This window comes from Marmota marmota, unplaced genomic scaffold, assembly GCF_001458135.2.
Source record: "Marmota marmota marmota unplaced genomic scaffold, marMar, whole genome shotgun sequence".
Taxonomy (NCBI): Eukaryota; Metazoa; Chordata; class Mammalia; order Rodentia; family Sciuridae; genus Marmota; species Marmota marmota.
The window spans coordinates 10,678,185-10,695,539 of record NW_026000249.1 but is presented as its reverse complement, the minus strand read 5'-3'; the positions used below and the strand labels follow the sequence as shown (position 1 = coordinate 10,695,539).

General features: G+C 31.2%; 1 protein-coding gene across 8 annotated transcripts in view; it reads right to left on the bottom strand.

The window, feature by feature from the left end:
* Window positions 1-16,670, bottom strand: part of Cnksr2 (connector enhancer of kinase suppressor of Ras 2) — a 241,034-nt gene extending 224,364 nt beyond the window's left edge. For all 8 annotated transcript variants that reach the window (XM_048796450.1, XM_048796451.1, XM_048796452.1 and 5 more), the window contains exons 1-2: window positions 16,629-16,670; window positions 7,340-7,349 (exon numbers count right to left, since the gene is read on the bottom strand). In XM_048796450.1, coding sequence (XP_048652407.1) covers window positions 7,340-7,349; window positions 16,629-16,655 — 37 coding nt within the window. In that variant the 5' untranslated portion in view covers window positions 16,656-16,670. The remainder of the gene's footprint in view (window positions 1-7,339; window positions 7,350-16,628) is intronic.
* Between the last annotated feature and the right edge of the window lie 685 nt (window positions 16,671-17,355).

Here is a 17,355-nt window from a genome sequence, read left to right as displayed (position 1 = left end):
GTGTGAGTAAACAGTACTAATTATAGTATCATGGGGCAAGGCAGAATTTTTATTTTAAAGGGAAAACTCTGTGGTCAAAAAGAAGGGAAAAGATAACTAAGTGTAAGGCACCATCATGTATGCTGGAGACAGAATAGTAAATCTGACACAGACCTAAAGGATGCACTACTTAGAGGCCAAGTCAGGCACACAAAATGATCACTATATTTTGAAATATTAAGGAAAGTAGTGATGGCAGTAAAAACATAAATGGATGGAATTTTCTGGAGACAGTATATGGTGGGCCACAAAACTTGAGGGATGGCAAAGGAACAACTAAGAATGAGAACAAAAATGAATCAGAGGGGACCAAGGTATTGTGGTAGTGAGACAAGTGTTAAATGAAGCACAGCATCCCAGTAAGATAAGGACTAAAAACACTCCAAAGGGAGATTATTAGTTCTTTAAGCCAGAATAGTATCGAATAATGGAAAAAGAAGCCAAGCAGCATACCGGGATGAAGAGGGATTGAGAAATAAGAAAGTGAAGGCTTCGAATGTAGAAAAATTCTTTTAAACTACCAAGGACTAAATTTCATGCCAGCAGACACTGATAAATTGAATACAGTTAGAGTACTGACTGGCATTCAATCAGAGGCTGCATTCAAACGAATGAAAGGAAAAATACCACAAATAGTTCTTAGATAACTGAAGCCAATACAGTATATGCTGACCTGAGAAACTCCTCTTCTTTATATTTTTCAATGCCATCCTTCACAGTTACCCTCCAACAAGCAAGCAGTAGCTCTACAGCAAGTTGTATACAATTTGTTTTCACAAGAATTCTCAAGAAAACCCAATAAAATAGAAAAAGGAAGGACAATTTTCTTCTGGGTCTGTCCTCAATTACTCTGTTAAGCTTTCAATAGTTTTGTTATTTCCAAATGGAAGCATTGTTGCTGAGTAGCAGTAATATCTTCTATTTAATTTTTGTGCTCACTGTGTGCCAAGCACTATTCTAAGAACATTAGAAATATTTTCTCATTTAATCCTTAAAACAATTTTATGAACTGCATGTCATTATCATTATTTTACAGATAACTGAATTTAGGGACCATGCCCAGGATTCCACAATTTATAAATGGTAAGTCAATGTCTAAAGCCAAGTTTATCTGACTCTGATTCCAACTTACTGCTTTTAAAGATTGCACTGAATTGGAAGTGGGGCAGAGGTAGAAACGATTGTTTCCATACCTCTATACTGATCATCTGGACTATACCAAAAGTCATTACATCAAAAATATTTTTTTTCTATTTTCCATTTAAAACCTTGAAGACGTGGTTTAAAACGTGGTTTAAAATAAATATTAAATCATGCTTTGTACCAAAAGACATTTGACTGTCACATAGACACACAAAATTCAGCAGACTAATGCAAAGTAAAAGTATGTAAAAAAAATATGATTAAGAGAAACATGGTTAGTCATACGTTGGGAGTCAAAATTAAAGTAATACAAAAAATCCATAACAAAGAAGAATACTAGACTTACTAATGGGCGGAAGAAGTTAGAACAGGACCTAGAACATAAACTTTAAATTGTCTAACAGTGAATGCGAATAGAGATATGGGATCATATACAGCTTAAAACATTCACAGTTAGATAAAAGCAGGCCAGTTTCTCAGAGAAATCTATCCATTCTTGACCCTAAAGTCAGCAAAAGGATTTCTCACAGGAAGAATTTCTTATGTGCTAAAATGAATACCACCTTCAATAAACCCTTTTGATAACATATCTACAAGTTATCACTGGACTGTTCCTTATAGCAAAGCTAAAATATATTTTTAAAAATAAAAATATATATTTTAAAATATAACACATTATATTTAAATATATTTTGCATTATATACATGCAAAAATAGCTGGTTATCATGTAGAAAATTTTTATATTTGCAGTCTTGAAACATGTTATAACCTATAAAACAGCTATTTTCCACAGAAAAAAAGAGCTAGTAAGGTTTCTCTTTTTATAATGGTAACAAATGAAAAAATGAGCTCTATTTGAAGTATCTTTTGAAAATTAGTTTATCAATATGTGCCTAAAATATTGTGGAGGCGCATACTATACTTTCATTTAATATGATAAAAGTTGAAGAATTCATTGCCATACCTATTTTGAAAAGCATATTTATAGACTTTCGAAAAATATGAAGTAAAAATCACAGGCAACATGAAAAAAACATACATTCAATTTATTACAATTAAAAAACTTTTGTGTATCAAAGAACCCTATAAGCAGGATGAAAGGGCAAACTATGCAAAAGAGAAAATATTTGCAAATCATATATCTGATACAGGATTAATTTCCAGAATACATAAACAATCCTACAACTCAACAACTGCAACAAAAAAAATGGTTTAAAATGGGCAAAGAACTTAAATAGATATTTCTCCAAAGAATACACACAGCCAATAAACACATTAAAAATACACAACATCACTAACCATCAAGGAAATGCAAAATGAAAACCACAATAAGGTGTTACCTTATACCCATTAGGTTGGTTTCTATCAAAAATGAACACAAAGTTGATAAATACAGGGAGAAACTGAAATCCTTTATAGTTTTACTAGGAATGTAAAATGTCACAGTCACTATGTAAAATGGTTTGGCAATTCCTCAAAAAATATCAGGATTACCATAGAATCTGGCATTTTCATTTCTAGCTCTATACTCAAAAGAATTGAATGCAGAGATTTGAAAAGATATTTATACACCCATATTATATAACAGCATTATTTACAATAGGCAAAAGGTGGATGCAACCCAAGTGTACACTGATGTATGAATGGATAAAGACAATATGTTGTATACACAAAAACCTTTTAATTCAAACTTAAAACGAAAGGAAGTAGTGATACATATTGTAATATGGATGAATCTTGAGGATATACTAGGTGAAATAGTTCATTTACAAAAAGACAAATACAGTATGATTCCACTTATAAGAGGTATGTATAGCAATCAAGTTTATATAAACAAAAAGTAGAATGGGGGTAACCAGGAACTAAATAAAGAGGAATAGGGAGTTGTTTAATATGTATAGTTTTGGTTTTGCTAAATTTAAAAAATTCTGAAATGAATAGGATAGTATATCTCATAGTACGCATATTTTACAATATAAAAACAGTGAATAAATGGCAAATTTTATATTATGTATATTTTACCATAATAAAAATATACTAATTAACTGGCACATTAACCTTAATTAGCCTAAATTTGCTACAAAGCCATAGCTGTTATTATTTCATATCTGATTACTAATGCTATGCTTATATGTAATTAAATTTCTCTAACAGAAATATAATTTTTCTTTCTAATTGAATACAAAGAAGCATCAAGGGAAGTGATATAATTGAAGGAAATGTATGGGAAGAATTCGGGTCTAGAGATGAAAAGGAGTCAACTAGACAATGACAGAGGAAAGGGCATTAGACCCCGGAAATAACAAAGACCCAGAAGTAGAAACAAGATGAAGAATGTGAGGCATTAAATAAAAAAAGGCCAGCAGAATACAATTAAGACTGCATTTTGAAAAACTTTCTCTGTCTTCAACATGTAGAACAGTAATCTGTGACTCCTCTTAAAGAAAATGTAATCATTGGCAGAAACTAATCTTCTCACTTGGCACCTTCACTTGATCAGTTATTTCAGCTATATTGTTAAAGGATACTGCTTTTTCCAAGCATGTCCTTTCTTTAGCCAGTTTATTCCTCTGTGCCTATTTACAATTTCCCTTACTATTTTCGATAATGTAAACTAAGGAAAAGACCTACAAGTAGAACCTGTTTCATGCATTCTTTAGTGCTTACCTAAGTAAGAAATTGCAATCAACAGAAAACTGTAGTAACAGGTAGAAACATCTTTGAAAATGATGATTCTAGAAAAGCAACATATTAATACAGAGGTAAAAACTGCCTTTAGTAATTACAATCAACCAATTTAATTCAGACATACACAGCTCTCTAATTCTGAAATAATTTCCACAAAAGAAAGCTCTAGCATAAAAACAACTGAAGAAACAAACAGCCCCATCCATTATAAAACTTAATCTAAATACATCTTCTATGATCCTTCCCTAATACAAAACAAATCTTATTCATCATTTCAAATCGACTATAGTGAATGTCAGCATTATTACCAATTCAATAATTTCATACAGTCAAGCATACGCACACACATGCGCACACCTACAAACCTGTCTGTGTTTTATAATTTTGGTGACTCTAAAACAGTTTTTAAACTACTAGGTCGCATTTAATTTTTAGTCAACATGTATTTGCCATTTAATTACTAAACTATCAACTAAACTGAATTCTAAAATTAAAATAAAGCTATAAATGCTTGCCTTTTATCACATGTAAGGACTTATGATCAGGATAAAAAGAATCAAACATTTAACTCACAGCCATTTCTGACAGGTTGCCAAAAAATAAGTGATCATATTCAATTTTATATATTTTTGCTTCATGTATCAGTATCAAGATGTAATATTACACAAATTAATAGTCAAACATTTTTATTAATCTATGATATAAATTCTCCTTGACCAAGAAAAATGTGCTATTCTGAAAGCCTTATTCTCCCCTAGCATTCATAAGATATCCTCAAAATAATTTTAATAACTCAAAACAATGTTAGTTTTCCATAGTTTCTCAAATTTTATGTGCATACAAAACATCTAGTGATCTGATTAAACTGTAGATTTTGATTCAGTCAGTCTGGGATGGAGTCTGAGATTTGTATTTCTAACATGCTCTAAAATAACAATGAACATTACTACATCAAGGCTTGTCCAAAGCAAAAATATAATTGATTTTTTCCAAAAAGTTATGAGGTTATTATCAAATAACAATAATGAGTACTGAAAACACACACACACACACACACACTAATTGGGTTTATATTTCTAAATATCTAGTCATGCCCTTTTTGGACAGTCCCAATTTATATATATATATATATATATATATATACATATATATATATATATATATATCTCCAAGAATCAGCAAATATTTGTCATAAATTTATAGACCACAAAGAAACAAATTTCTTATGTTGTAAGCTAGACAAGTTGTGAAGAGAAAAAAGCTATTCCAAACTAATTCTAATGATGTTTATTTGAATAAATCCCTAATTGCATGTTTTAAGGATAGTTATTCAGAAAACCTCCTAATTTTCCAAAAAGTGAAGTCTGAGGAGAAATTCACCAGCCTAATTTAGCAACAATTAGTCTCATCCTTCACAATATTGTTATCACTAATTTTAAAAAATACAGTGGAAGTTCTTTATTAAAAAAAAAGGAAAAGAAACCACAAACAATAGGAATTAATGTTCCTCATCATAAAGCATTTTTCAAAGAGCTCCAAAAATATGAATCTTTTAATACTTTTTATAATTCCTCTCTGTTCATTCTCCTTCAGCATAATAGCATTCTACAATAATCAATGTCCACTGGACAATGAAACCTGAAGATATCAGTTAGTAATCTTTCCCTTGGTTCCCTCTGGAATCCAAATTCCTACAAGTAGGCCAGAATAGAAAATGCCTAAAAATCAGAAAGGAAGGAGGAAAAAAAAATATGTGGAAATGTGTGTATGAATCAGAATGAGGTGGGGCAGATATCAGAATCTTGGCTAATGCAGTGTCAGAGAAACAATTTGACAGACCCACATTAAAAACAAAACAAAACAAAACAAAACAAAAAACCTCTTACACTCAGTTCTTACCAGAGAGGCAATATTGCTTCTCCAGTCACAAATGAACCTCCATAACATCTGTTTCTTAGCAGACTAGAATTGCTTGCCAGGAATTTAAGAATTAACTTTTCAATGACATTTACAAAGTCCAAGTCATAATTTAATACTACATTCATATTGTTGGCAGTCCAACAGTTAATGGAGCTTAATGTTCTTATGATTCTCCTGATTAAATTACTGCTCAAAAACTTAGTTTCATAAACAGGAGTTTATAAAAGAAGAAGAGAGATTCATGGGCTTCAGGTTTGATCAGGTCTTAGAATTTATTTGACATAAAATAATTCTATGATCACTGGGTTCATCATATAAGAAGAAAAAAATAAAATTTAAAAATGATCTCCATAAGACATAAAGAATAAATAACTCTTCTTCTAGGGAAAGGAAACAAAAAGAAAAGAAAAAGAATGTGAGGAGGTTGGGATAAGGACAAAGACACAACACATGTAATGACTTTATATTTTGTAAAGTACTACTCAAGAAAATTCTGAGCTTAGCCTCACAAGCGTGCATTGACTCACTCTCCTATGAGACTTTGGTCACTGCCTGAAAGCAGCTGTGCAAACAATCTTTTAGCAGAGATTTTATTTCAATTGAATCCTAAATTTCTCCATTGGTAAATTTCAAAGAAAAGACCCCGAGGGATGCAAGATTTGCATACATATAAATATACTGCCACTGCCTACTATGGAGACCTACACTAAAGACAGCTATAAATCAACCTGAGAGAGGAACCAAAAAACTTACCTTTAAAATCGTCTTGAATAGCCACAAACTAAGAGGTATTTTCTGTAATACTTTGCAAATGTTATAAGTAAATGCTAACTTTGATAATCATTACATATAATTATGATGAAAACTACAGAAAATAATGGTAGGCATTCATAAATTAACATGATAAAGATTAATATTGTCTATTTAAATTTTATAGCTGAATTAAACTGCTCCTTTTCCAAAGGCAACATAATTCACTACTTATGATAATTTTATTTAAAAACAAACTTTTATCTATTTATATTTGCAGTCCTAGGGATTGAACCAAGAGCCTTGAGCTTGCTATGCAGGCACTCTACCATTTACTATTCCCCCACCCTCCTGGCCAGCCTTCATGATAACTTTGAACAGCAGGCTACTGAATTCTGATGTATTTTTCCAGAAATGGGAAAATAAAAAGTCTAAGGAACTTACAGTGAATTAGAATTAGAACTTTTCATTTCAAGAAAGAAAATAAGAAATATACTAAAATATATAACAATGCAAGAAAACCTATAATTACTTTTTATTGTCAGCATCTACCCTGGAAACATGTTCCCTTTGGTTATAGCACCACAGATTAAAACTCGCATAAGAAAAGTATGATTCATTCAATAATGTTAAAGGCAACTTTAAATTCCTGTTAAAGTTTTATACACTTCTAGTTAGGAAGAAAGCACTCTGATCCTGATTTCCCAGCGCTATAATCCAAAAAGGGTAAAGAATTCAAAACAGAACCTTGCATTTCTATTCAAAACTTGAGTCATGTCATCCTAGGAAATGTTATACATAAGAAGAGCTGATTTCATTACTTTTCATGGCAATCCCAAATCTCAAAAAGGAGGAAAACAACACCAAAATTGTTTCTGCTTGAATAGGAGGGAACTCATCTCCTTGAATAGGAAGGGTTTTAATAATCTTTTGAGAAAACAATAAAGCAAAAAATCCTAAAACCTTTCCTATGCACATATGTGAATATACTACAGTGAAGCTCACCAACTTGTACATCCACAAGACATTAATTAAGAAATTAACTATGGGTAAATGGCAGAAAGTTCAGTAGAAGGAAGGGAGCAGGAGGGGGGGGGAGGGAAGAAGTAGGAGAGGTACTGGGATCTGCATTAGAACAAGATATATTCATGTTTGTATAATTATGTAAAAATGGATTCTTTTTGTCATGTATAACTAAAAAGAATCTATAATAAAAAGAATAAACAACACTGGGTTCTTTTAAAAAAGATTTTTTAAAAAGCCTATCATAGGAAATAGAAATTATGGTCCTCTTTGGAAGTGGTCCTCTTTGGAAGAAAACAGGACTACTATATTTCTGTCTTAACTCCCCCAATGCTTTGCTATGACATCTGTTCTCCAACACATACATCACCTTCCCAGTAAATATTTAAAAGAAACTTTTATCTTATTAGTTAATATAAGACCTGTGGTTTTAACAAACAAAATGTAAATGTTTGTTATATTCATATTTTTTTCCTCAACAATTAAACTGTATAAGAACCATAAGAATTGTTGAGGGAAAAATGTGAATATAACAAACATTTACATTTTGTTTGTTAAAANACTAAGCAACTCAGTGAGACCCTATCTCTAAATAAAAATACAAAATAGGGCTGGGGATGTGGCTCAGTGGTCAAGTCCCCCTGAGTTAAATTCCCAGTACCAAAAAAAAAAAATATCTAGTTTTAGAAAGTCGAATTCTAATTTTTTGGGGGGGTAGGGTACCAGGGATTGAACTCAGGAGCCCTGGACCACTGAGCCACATCCCCAGCCCTATTTTGTATTTTTATTTAGAGATAGGGTCTCACTGAGTTGCTTAGTACCTTGCCATTGCTGAGGCTGGCTTTGAATTTTGGATCCTCTTGCCTCAGCCTCCCAAGCCACCAGGATTACAAGCGTGCGCCACCATGCTGGTCCTTAAAATCACATTTTTATTAGAATTTTAATTTTTACTGAAAGCTTGTTACTTTATTTTTAAAATATTTTATTAGTTATTGATGTACCTTTATTTATTTATATGTTTATATGTGGTGCTGAGAATCAAACCCAGTACCTCACACATACCAGGCAAGTGTTCTACCACTGAATCACAACTCTAGCCTATGGATACTTAATAAACTAAATTATATATTCAAATAAAAATTTAAAAATCATCCTCTGCATAAATTTCCTTCTTAGATATTAGCAAGAAAACAAGGCTCTGAAACCCCTAATACCACTTCCTAAACTAACCTTTCTAATACCAAATGTTTGGATTTATACAAATATTGTTTATTTATTTTTTAATTACAAAACAATTACAAATTTAAACATTAATGTATCAATTAACCACCACTGTCACATGTGGAAACACATTTAAATCAATTCAGAATAATCATGAGCAATAGTAAAACTCAAGCATTCATTCTAGCTAACAGTCAAGAATATTTAACTTTGAGCAGTGATCCTAGTAAATGCCAAAAAGCAGGAAAAAAGAGTAAGAGGGATGTTTGATTGGAAAAACTATCAACAATGCATGAAACGATTACTTAAGAATACAAGAAATCAACTGAAAAACTGAGACTTAAAGGAAAGTTTATTAACATGACCAAATACCCTACGCACAGCAAACCAATTAAAAATAGAATTTTAAAATTTCATTCATAATATGAATAAAAACAACAAACTAGAAATAAACCTAAGAAGATACAATATTTTAAAAGCTATCACGTTTCCCTGAAAAATATAAAAGAAAATCCAAAATAAATAAGGAATGATACATCATTTCTGGATAAGACAACCCAATAGTGTACAGATATTAATTTTTCCTAAATTGACTTATAAATTCAGTGTGATCCCAGGGAAGATCCTATGAGGTTTGTTTGTAAGAAACTTGACAAATGGAACTACATTTCATATGAAAGGAAAAACTGGCAATAACCAAGAAATATTTGAAAAAGCAAAACATGAAGGTGAAGGAAAGCTGCCAGATAGCTAAAGTTCTAAAAAAGTGACTATAATTCAAAATAGCACTGAAATTAGAAAACGATAAGTTGTGTTAGTAAAACTGGCTATCCATTTGAGCAAAAATAATGAAATCAGAACCTCTGCTATACATTCTACATTTTAAGAATTCATATTTAAAAGATAAATGAAGGTATAAATGTGTGTACTGAAACAAAATATAGGAAAAGTTTTATACAATATGGGGATGGAAAGTTCTTTCTAAGCAAGACATAACACTGAGTAAACATAAAATGGAAAATAATGAAAGATGTAACTACATTAAAATTAAACATTTTTCTGATAAAAGATACCTAGGGCATTTTTAAGACAATTACACACATGAGCCCTAGCTTCTAATCTTATCTTCCCTCTTTCCTCCTTAAGAAGCTACTCTTTAGTAAGTTACTGTTTCTTATAGAAGTATGTTGCGTTTCTTGCATTTAGATCCAGAATAGGCTTTTCTTTTATTTTAGTTCTAAGTAATTTCTATGAAAGGTTAGTGATTAAGGGTTGACCTGGTTCTTTCAACTAATTAAGCTATTCTTGCAATCTAGTTTACTTTATGTACATGTTGTTGCATTTTTCTATTTGTGAAAACAGAACTACAATGAAAGACCCTATATAAAATAGTTTGTTATACAAAGCTACTTTGGGAGCTGCGAAGAAACTATGGATTTCAAACTGTCCTATGATAGAGGTGATGCCCCTCTGGAGAACTCCCCTGAAAGGTGCAAAGAAATAGCCCAGTTGCTAAGGTGACACCCTGTTCAATGGAAGATTCTGTGCCAGCCATAGAGCTATTCAGTTTTAAGCTTGAGTTTCAGACACCAGCTGCTCAGGGGTAGAAAGTTATAGGCACAAGCTGATAATCATAATCGGGCTGCTCACACTCATGAACTCTGCTTGCTTTGAACAAACTTTCCCATGCTAACCATTTTAATGATAAAACTTATATAATAAATGTGGTGAGCTTGTTTGTGGTCAGTCTTCCTCCATAAGAGGTTGGCTGAACCACCAAGCCCTGACTTTTTCTCTATTCATGCATGTGTCTGTTTGTCTTCTTTCTATCCCTTCATGGACTGGTTTGGATATCCCTGAATAAATTGTTATGCAAGTTGTGACAATACTATTTATTTTAAGTAGTTATTTAAAATATACCACAGTTAAACCTTTGTTCTGACAAGTAACATGTGGCGTAAGTGAAATTTAATATAGCAGGTGTAGAAAGAATGAACACTCACACATTGGGGTCAATAAAAAAAAAGCCTTATTTAGGATATAGCTCTGCATTTAATAATCAGATTGACACTAAGATCAGCTATGGGACTATATGCTATTTCTGTATTTCCAGAGCAGAACCAAGTTCACTAGAAATATTTAATACATGCTTATATAATGAATATACATTCTGTTTTATTTTAAAATTCAACATAAATTTAGTTTTATTGGGTTTCTTTGAATTCCCTGTGAATTTTTTCCTTTAAAATTTTTATGTAGTAGGGAATCAACAGTTAACTCCTTTTCTCAATAACTCAAATTTACAGTCATCAACCACAGTCACAGTAGAATTTAATGTAACTTCCCTGCCTCCCATCATAGAATCTGAGTTGTCTTTGATGTTTTATGGAGGTAGGCAAGTTAATAATAAAGTTCATATAAAAATTTAGGGGCAGAACTGCTAATGTATACAAACATATCATGGGAGTAAGTCTACTCTTTTAAAAAGTATTAACTGTACAAGTTTCTAATTTTGGTAGTGAAATTTCAAAGAAAATAAATGTAACTGATAATAAGACTGTGATACTGATGGAGAACTAATTTTCCCTGTTCTTGTTACCTGCAAATGACCATATCTGAATATCAAGGCAGAAAACCCACCATATCAAAAAGACCTCTTTCTACTATATGGGAAATTTGCTTATTATCCAAAGTACATGTATGAATACACGAATTGGTGTGAATATACTTTGTATACAACCAGAGATATGAAAAATTGTGCTCTATAAGTTTAATAAGAATTGTAATGCATCCCGCCGTCATATATAAATAAAAAGTATAAATTTTAAAAAATAAATTCATTTAAGACAGAAAAAAAATATGCCAAGGTTGTGGCTCAGTGGTAGAGCGCTTGCCTAGCATGTGTGAGGCACTGGGTTTGATTCTTAGCACCACATATAAATAAATAAAAGTCCATCAACAACTAATAAAATATTTTTTTTAAATATGCCAAGGTTAAACTCATGTTTTCTTTTTTCTAACATTTGTGTGGCTCCATTTTTTTTTCCATTTAGGCCCCTAATCCACTTGGAAGTTATTCTTGCATGATGCAAGGTATGAATCTAATTTTATCTTTCTCCAGATGCCTACCCAGTTGTCTAAGAACAATAAACAATTTTCACCATTTATGAAAAAGTCCCTTTTATGCCCAGTAATTGGAGATGCCAGCTGTATCATATAGTAAATTTCTAAATATGCCAGATTCTAATTCTGGGGTTTCTATTCTATTCCATTGGTATTTTGTCTGTTTATAGGTCAACATCATATTTTTGTTATTATAGAGGCTTTATAATGCTTTAATGTCTGGTAAAGATAATCGTCTTTTACAGTTTTTCATTGTTTTCCTGGCTCTTCTTGTCCATAGGCTTGATGGACAAGATGTTTATAGGTGTGACTCAATCATAAGATTAAGGATTCAGTCAATTAAGAATTATGTCCTAGGCATAATTAGGATGGCAAATAAAGCACAAAACTTAAATTATGTCCAAAAAATTAGAATTCAACTGGTCACAATTTTAGCATGACCTCAGCATAAATATTTAAAAGCTAACTAAATTTCAACTAGTTTCATGTTCTAGGATATTAAGAATGTATTCTTATTTGTGAAATGTTGTAATATAACATACGGTCACATTTGCCTTTAAATTTTTGGATTAGTTGCTAGGTTAAAAAAGAAAAAATCATATAAACATATTAAGTTTTCTTCTGGGTTGGTGATGTAGCATAGTGGTAGAATACTTGCCTAGCATGTGCAAGGCTCTGTGTTCAATTCTTTGTACTACTAACAAAAAGTTTTCTTCTAAAATAATAAATTGTCAAGTATCAAAAATTCAAATATAGCCTCTGACATATATTTGCATTACCTAACTTTATATTAACATAAATCATTTGAAAATATTTATGATTTCTAATTTTCTAATTTTTTTGGATAAACAAAAAAAGTAGCTTTATGAAGTTGTTCTTTATTTGCCATAGGCTTTCAACTCTATGCCCTTACTTATTCAAGGACAACACAAAAAGTTATATGATTTGTGTGCTGCTAATCTGCACAACCAAATATGCAATGTGTCAGCCCTGTTTTTGCTCTTTTTGTTATCAGCAGAAAAGCAATTCTTCAAACTTAGGTAAGATGAACTAAAGAAAAATAAAGGTCAGTGTTGGGTAGAATTCTTACTTAATTAGGGAGGCCATATGATTGAGAGAAAATATATAGTGAAGCCTTTAGAGTCAGAGGGGCCTGGGTTCAATTCCAAAATCTGTCATTTACCATAAAAAGTCATGTAACTTAATTCTCACCTTTAAACTTGGTTAACAACATCTACCCTAGAGATGTTGCTCCAAAGTCCAAACCAAGTCCTTAAAACATGAAAAGTAACTAATACATAGTAGGCTCTGAATGGTTACTATTTGTACAATTATCTAGTTTCACATTTATTATAGAGTAAAAGTCTCTCAAGAAAAAAGGTTATATAATTTCTCTTGTTTTTTTTTTCCAGAATGAGATACACAGTGATTTAAACAAGGCAGTAAAAGGAAAAGTTTGCTCTGACTGATTCTGAAGGAGAAATTTACCTAAACATAGAGATTATTATATGTTGTATAGGTTTCTATACCCTACATAGGACTTAGTACACTGTTTAAATAGAGAAGTACATACGCATACACACACACACACACACACACATCATGAATACATAATTATGAAAGGAAAAGGGAGAAAAATAGGCCACTGAAAAATGATGTGTTCAAAACTCAGAAATTATATTTATCTGGTTTCAAAAAGAACTAATATGAATTATTTTGGAGCCAAATCTTTGAAGCACATGTCATCACCATTTTGGTTAAATGTTTGTAGATTTAGATCATTAAGAAGAAATAAGAACTCATACTTTTTTAATTTTAAGATCCTCTCTTTTTTACCACATAACATCATAAAGTCACAAAATTGCAGTTTACACTTAAAATTTTCAGCTATTCCAAGACTATCCTTATAGTGGACTATCCAATCATCTCACTACTTCCTAAATATGCTTAACACAGTTTTCTAATCTCATTCATAGTACTATTTATATTCCTGACATCCTGGTTTATAATATAATTCCTAATTTAATGAATCATTGCTCAAAAAGATACATCTTGGCCAAAAGGAACAAGTTTGAACAAGATATAGCTGTGCATTTAAATTTCAAGACTATAAAGGACTAAAACACTTTTAAGGAGCTAAGAAGAAAGGATAATTGAAACATAAAACTTGTAAAATATTATCTTTTGTCCACACTTTTATCTCATCCACAAACCCTCTAAAATTTAGGTGGGTTTGTCCAAAAAGAATTGAGACAATCTATTAATTTAAAATAATATTTTCTTTCTAAATTTTGAACTATCTTGTCATTAAAGCAACAACCTTTGAACTTTTAGCTTAAGAAGAAAAATTATCAAGAAAAATGTTTAATCTATATAAACAGATAAAAGGGAAAACTCTGATGTTTAAGTAAAATGTTTATTAGGTCTTGAAAGAGACAAAGGAAAAGGACACAGAATACTATTAGCCCTGCCTCTAAGTTTATATATGACAAAAAATTAAAAGAAGGAGTAATTCTCTGAGATTAGGCATTATCTGCTGGGGTTATTTCATTCATTTGACAAATATTTGTTGTGCCCATGTGCCAAACACTATTGAAGTCTTCTGAAACTCAGACATTGCTAAGTCCTAATAAAATACTATGTATAACCAAATGAAAATATGTGGGATTCTATATTTCAGAAGTATGACATTTTACTAAATGGTGAGAACCCGGTCATCTAAGTATTTTAAGGCTGCATAAACGGAAATTATTTTATCAACTCATGTTGGGTTGAGGTGTATATTGTTGGCAATGGAATCTTTATTTCTATTTTAAATTTCTCAATAGTTTTTTTATTTTTCTTTAATTTCACTGTATAATTTCAGGGAAGTTATACTGGAATGACTCAAAAATATCTAATTATTTATATTCAGCGTCAATTGAGGTATTACTTTATTGTGGATTACTGGCATGACACCTAATGGTAGCAATAATGATAACCAATACTTTTCCAGCTCCTGCTATCATCTTGGTATACATTATCAACCTCTGTCTACAAACCCCCTTTGTAGGTAGAATTGGTGATGTTACTACAATACTAACAGCCAACATTTATTTAGAACTTACTAAGTGCCAGTGACTATGACACATCTTTTACATAGATTATTCATAATAAACCTTAGTATTCTTTGAGGTGTTATTTATTTACTTTAAAAATAAGAAAACTGAAACTCAAAGAGGTTATTATGCATCCAAATCCATAAAGTCAATAAGTAACAAAGCTTGAATTTAAATCTAGATTTATTTGTCTTCAAAGATTATATTTTCTCTCATTGTAATACAGTGACTGTTTATGCTAGAGGGAGGTAGTTATAAAATGGTCATGGTAGACAGCTCTGATAGGCCTATTATTCAGGAGTACAAGCCAATGTGACTTAAAACCTTTAAAAATTCTGACAAAACTTAGAATAAGTACATTATGATCACCTAAGGGAAAGAATAACTGTACTGCCCTAAAAGGCTTTTATGGTAGACTCCAATGTTTACAGTAATTTTTAAAAATAACTAATTGTGTAGGTTGTTAAATATCATATTTTACTATAAAAATTCAAACATATATACAAATAAAAATATTGTCTAAACATACAGAATGAGTGCTGTTATTAGAAAATTATGTGTTTCAAGCAAGTCTAAAGATATAGGAAAAACCATCTCCAAAATAAATTTCCTTTCATTTGAAGGCTGTACAATAAACTTTCATATAAAAATACATATAAGTTGTAACTTGAAGGCATACATTCAAAAATAATCCATTCAATTAAAGGTTTTGTTTGCTTTATAGAAGGTGATTATTTTAATCACACACTGATAATCATTAATAAAACATTCTTAAAACAATATTTATGCTTGAAAATAATTTAAGTAGATGGAGGTGAGCAGTTTCTATAGTTCCATATTTTACTAGTATTTATCAAGGATAATCAACCAAGTTTCTACTATTATATTACTGTTCTGTAAAATTATTAAGGGCTTTAGATATACGTACATATTAGAAGCCACCAAACTTCTAGGTTAAATTAACAGCTGTATATATTCAGATAGGACAAAAGGGTCATATTCCAGTGCTACCTGGGTTTTTGAGACTGGTTACCACATTAAAAAAAAAAAAAAAAAAAAACAGGGGGGCTGGGGTTGTGGCTCAGCAGTAGAGCGCTAACCTAGCACACATGAGGCACTGAGTTGAATCCTTAGAACCACAGAAAAATAAAATAAAGTTTATTGTATCCACCTACAACTAAAACAACTAAAAAAAATAGTAACAAGGTGGGTGTGGGTGTTACTCAGTGATAGAGTGCTTGCCTAGAATGGATGAGGCTATGAGTTCGAACCCCAGCAAGGGTGATGGTAGGGCCGGGGGAACAAGATTCAATTTTTGAGTTCTTTAATTTTAACATATCATTACCATTTAAATTTAAAATAAAACACAACTATCAATTTGTGAAACAAGAATAACTAAATTAAGAATTCAAAACTGCTGGTTCAATATAAGTCATAGATTTTAGTTTTTACACTTTTTAAAGTTAATTTTTCCTGGAACTTAGACATTTGAGAAACATTTCAATTACATCATGTGCCAGTTTGCCATTTGCCATGGAACATGAAGAGCCCAGGTGGCTGCCAATGATGTGAACTTTTCCTACTAGCCCCACAAGTATGAGTCAGTGCTGTCCTGAGGTGACCACACTTCTGATGGTGGCAGGAAACATGTTATTATTCTATCTCTGACAGCAGCTATCAGAAAATGTGCATAATGACACAGTTCATTCTCAAGTGATTAAGTTACATTATTTTGTCTTTCTTAAAGAACGACAAATCTTGAAAAATACAATACCTAAAAATTAACATGCAAAAGAAATAGTTCCTAAAGGACAGTGAATGCCATTAGAAATGTTCAGAATAGAAATACAATGACATTTCGTGGGTGAAAAAAAAAGTACCTTCAATATTCACTTAGTTATTGAATACTTGGCAGTATATAAGAGACCTACACTGATATTAAACTTGAAAAATCTATTACTGTATTTGTTTATATTTTGTTACTTTATTTAGTGATATCTCCCTATTTGGAAGCCACATATTTACTTAAAAATAATTACCAGAAGTCTCATTATGAACATGTAATTTACATACCTCACTAAATGATAAATGCAGATATCATACTGGTATAGTTACTCTCAATTTTAAGTAAATAAATATTCTTTGAAATATGATTGAGATTTTTGAAAATATTCTTTGAAATATGATTGAGATTTTTGAGGCTTTAACCAAAACTCAGACATACAAATTCTGGAAAGAAATAGGAATGAGAAGAGTACAAATTATGCAAATCCACTATATAGAAACAATATCCAAAATAGATTTTTTAAAAAGCATATCACAATAAGATCTCACAACATATTTTAAAAT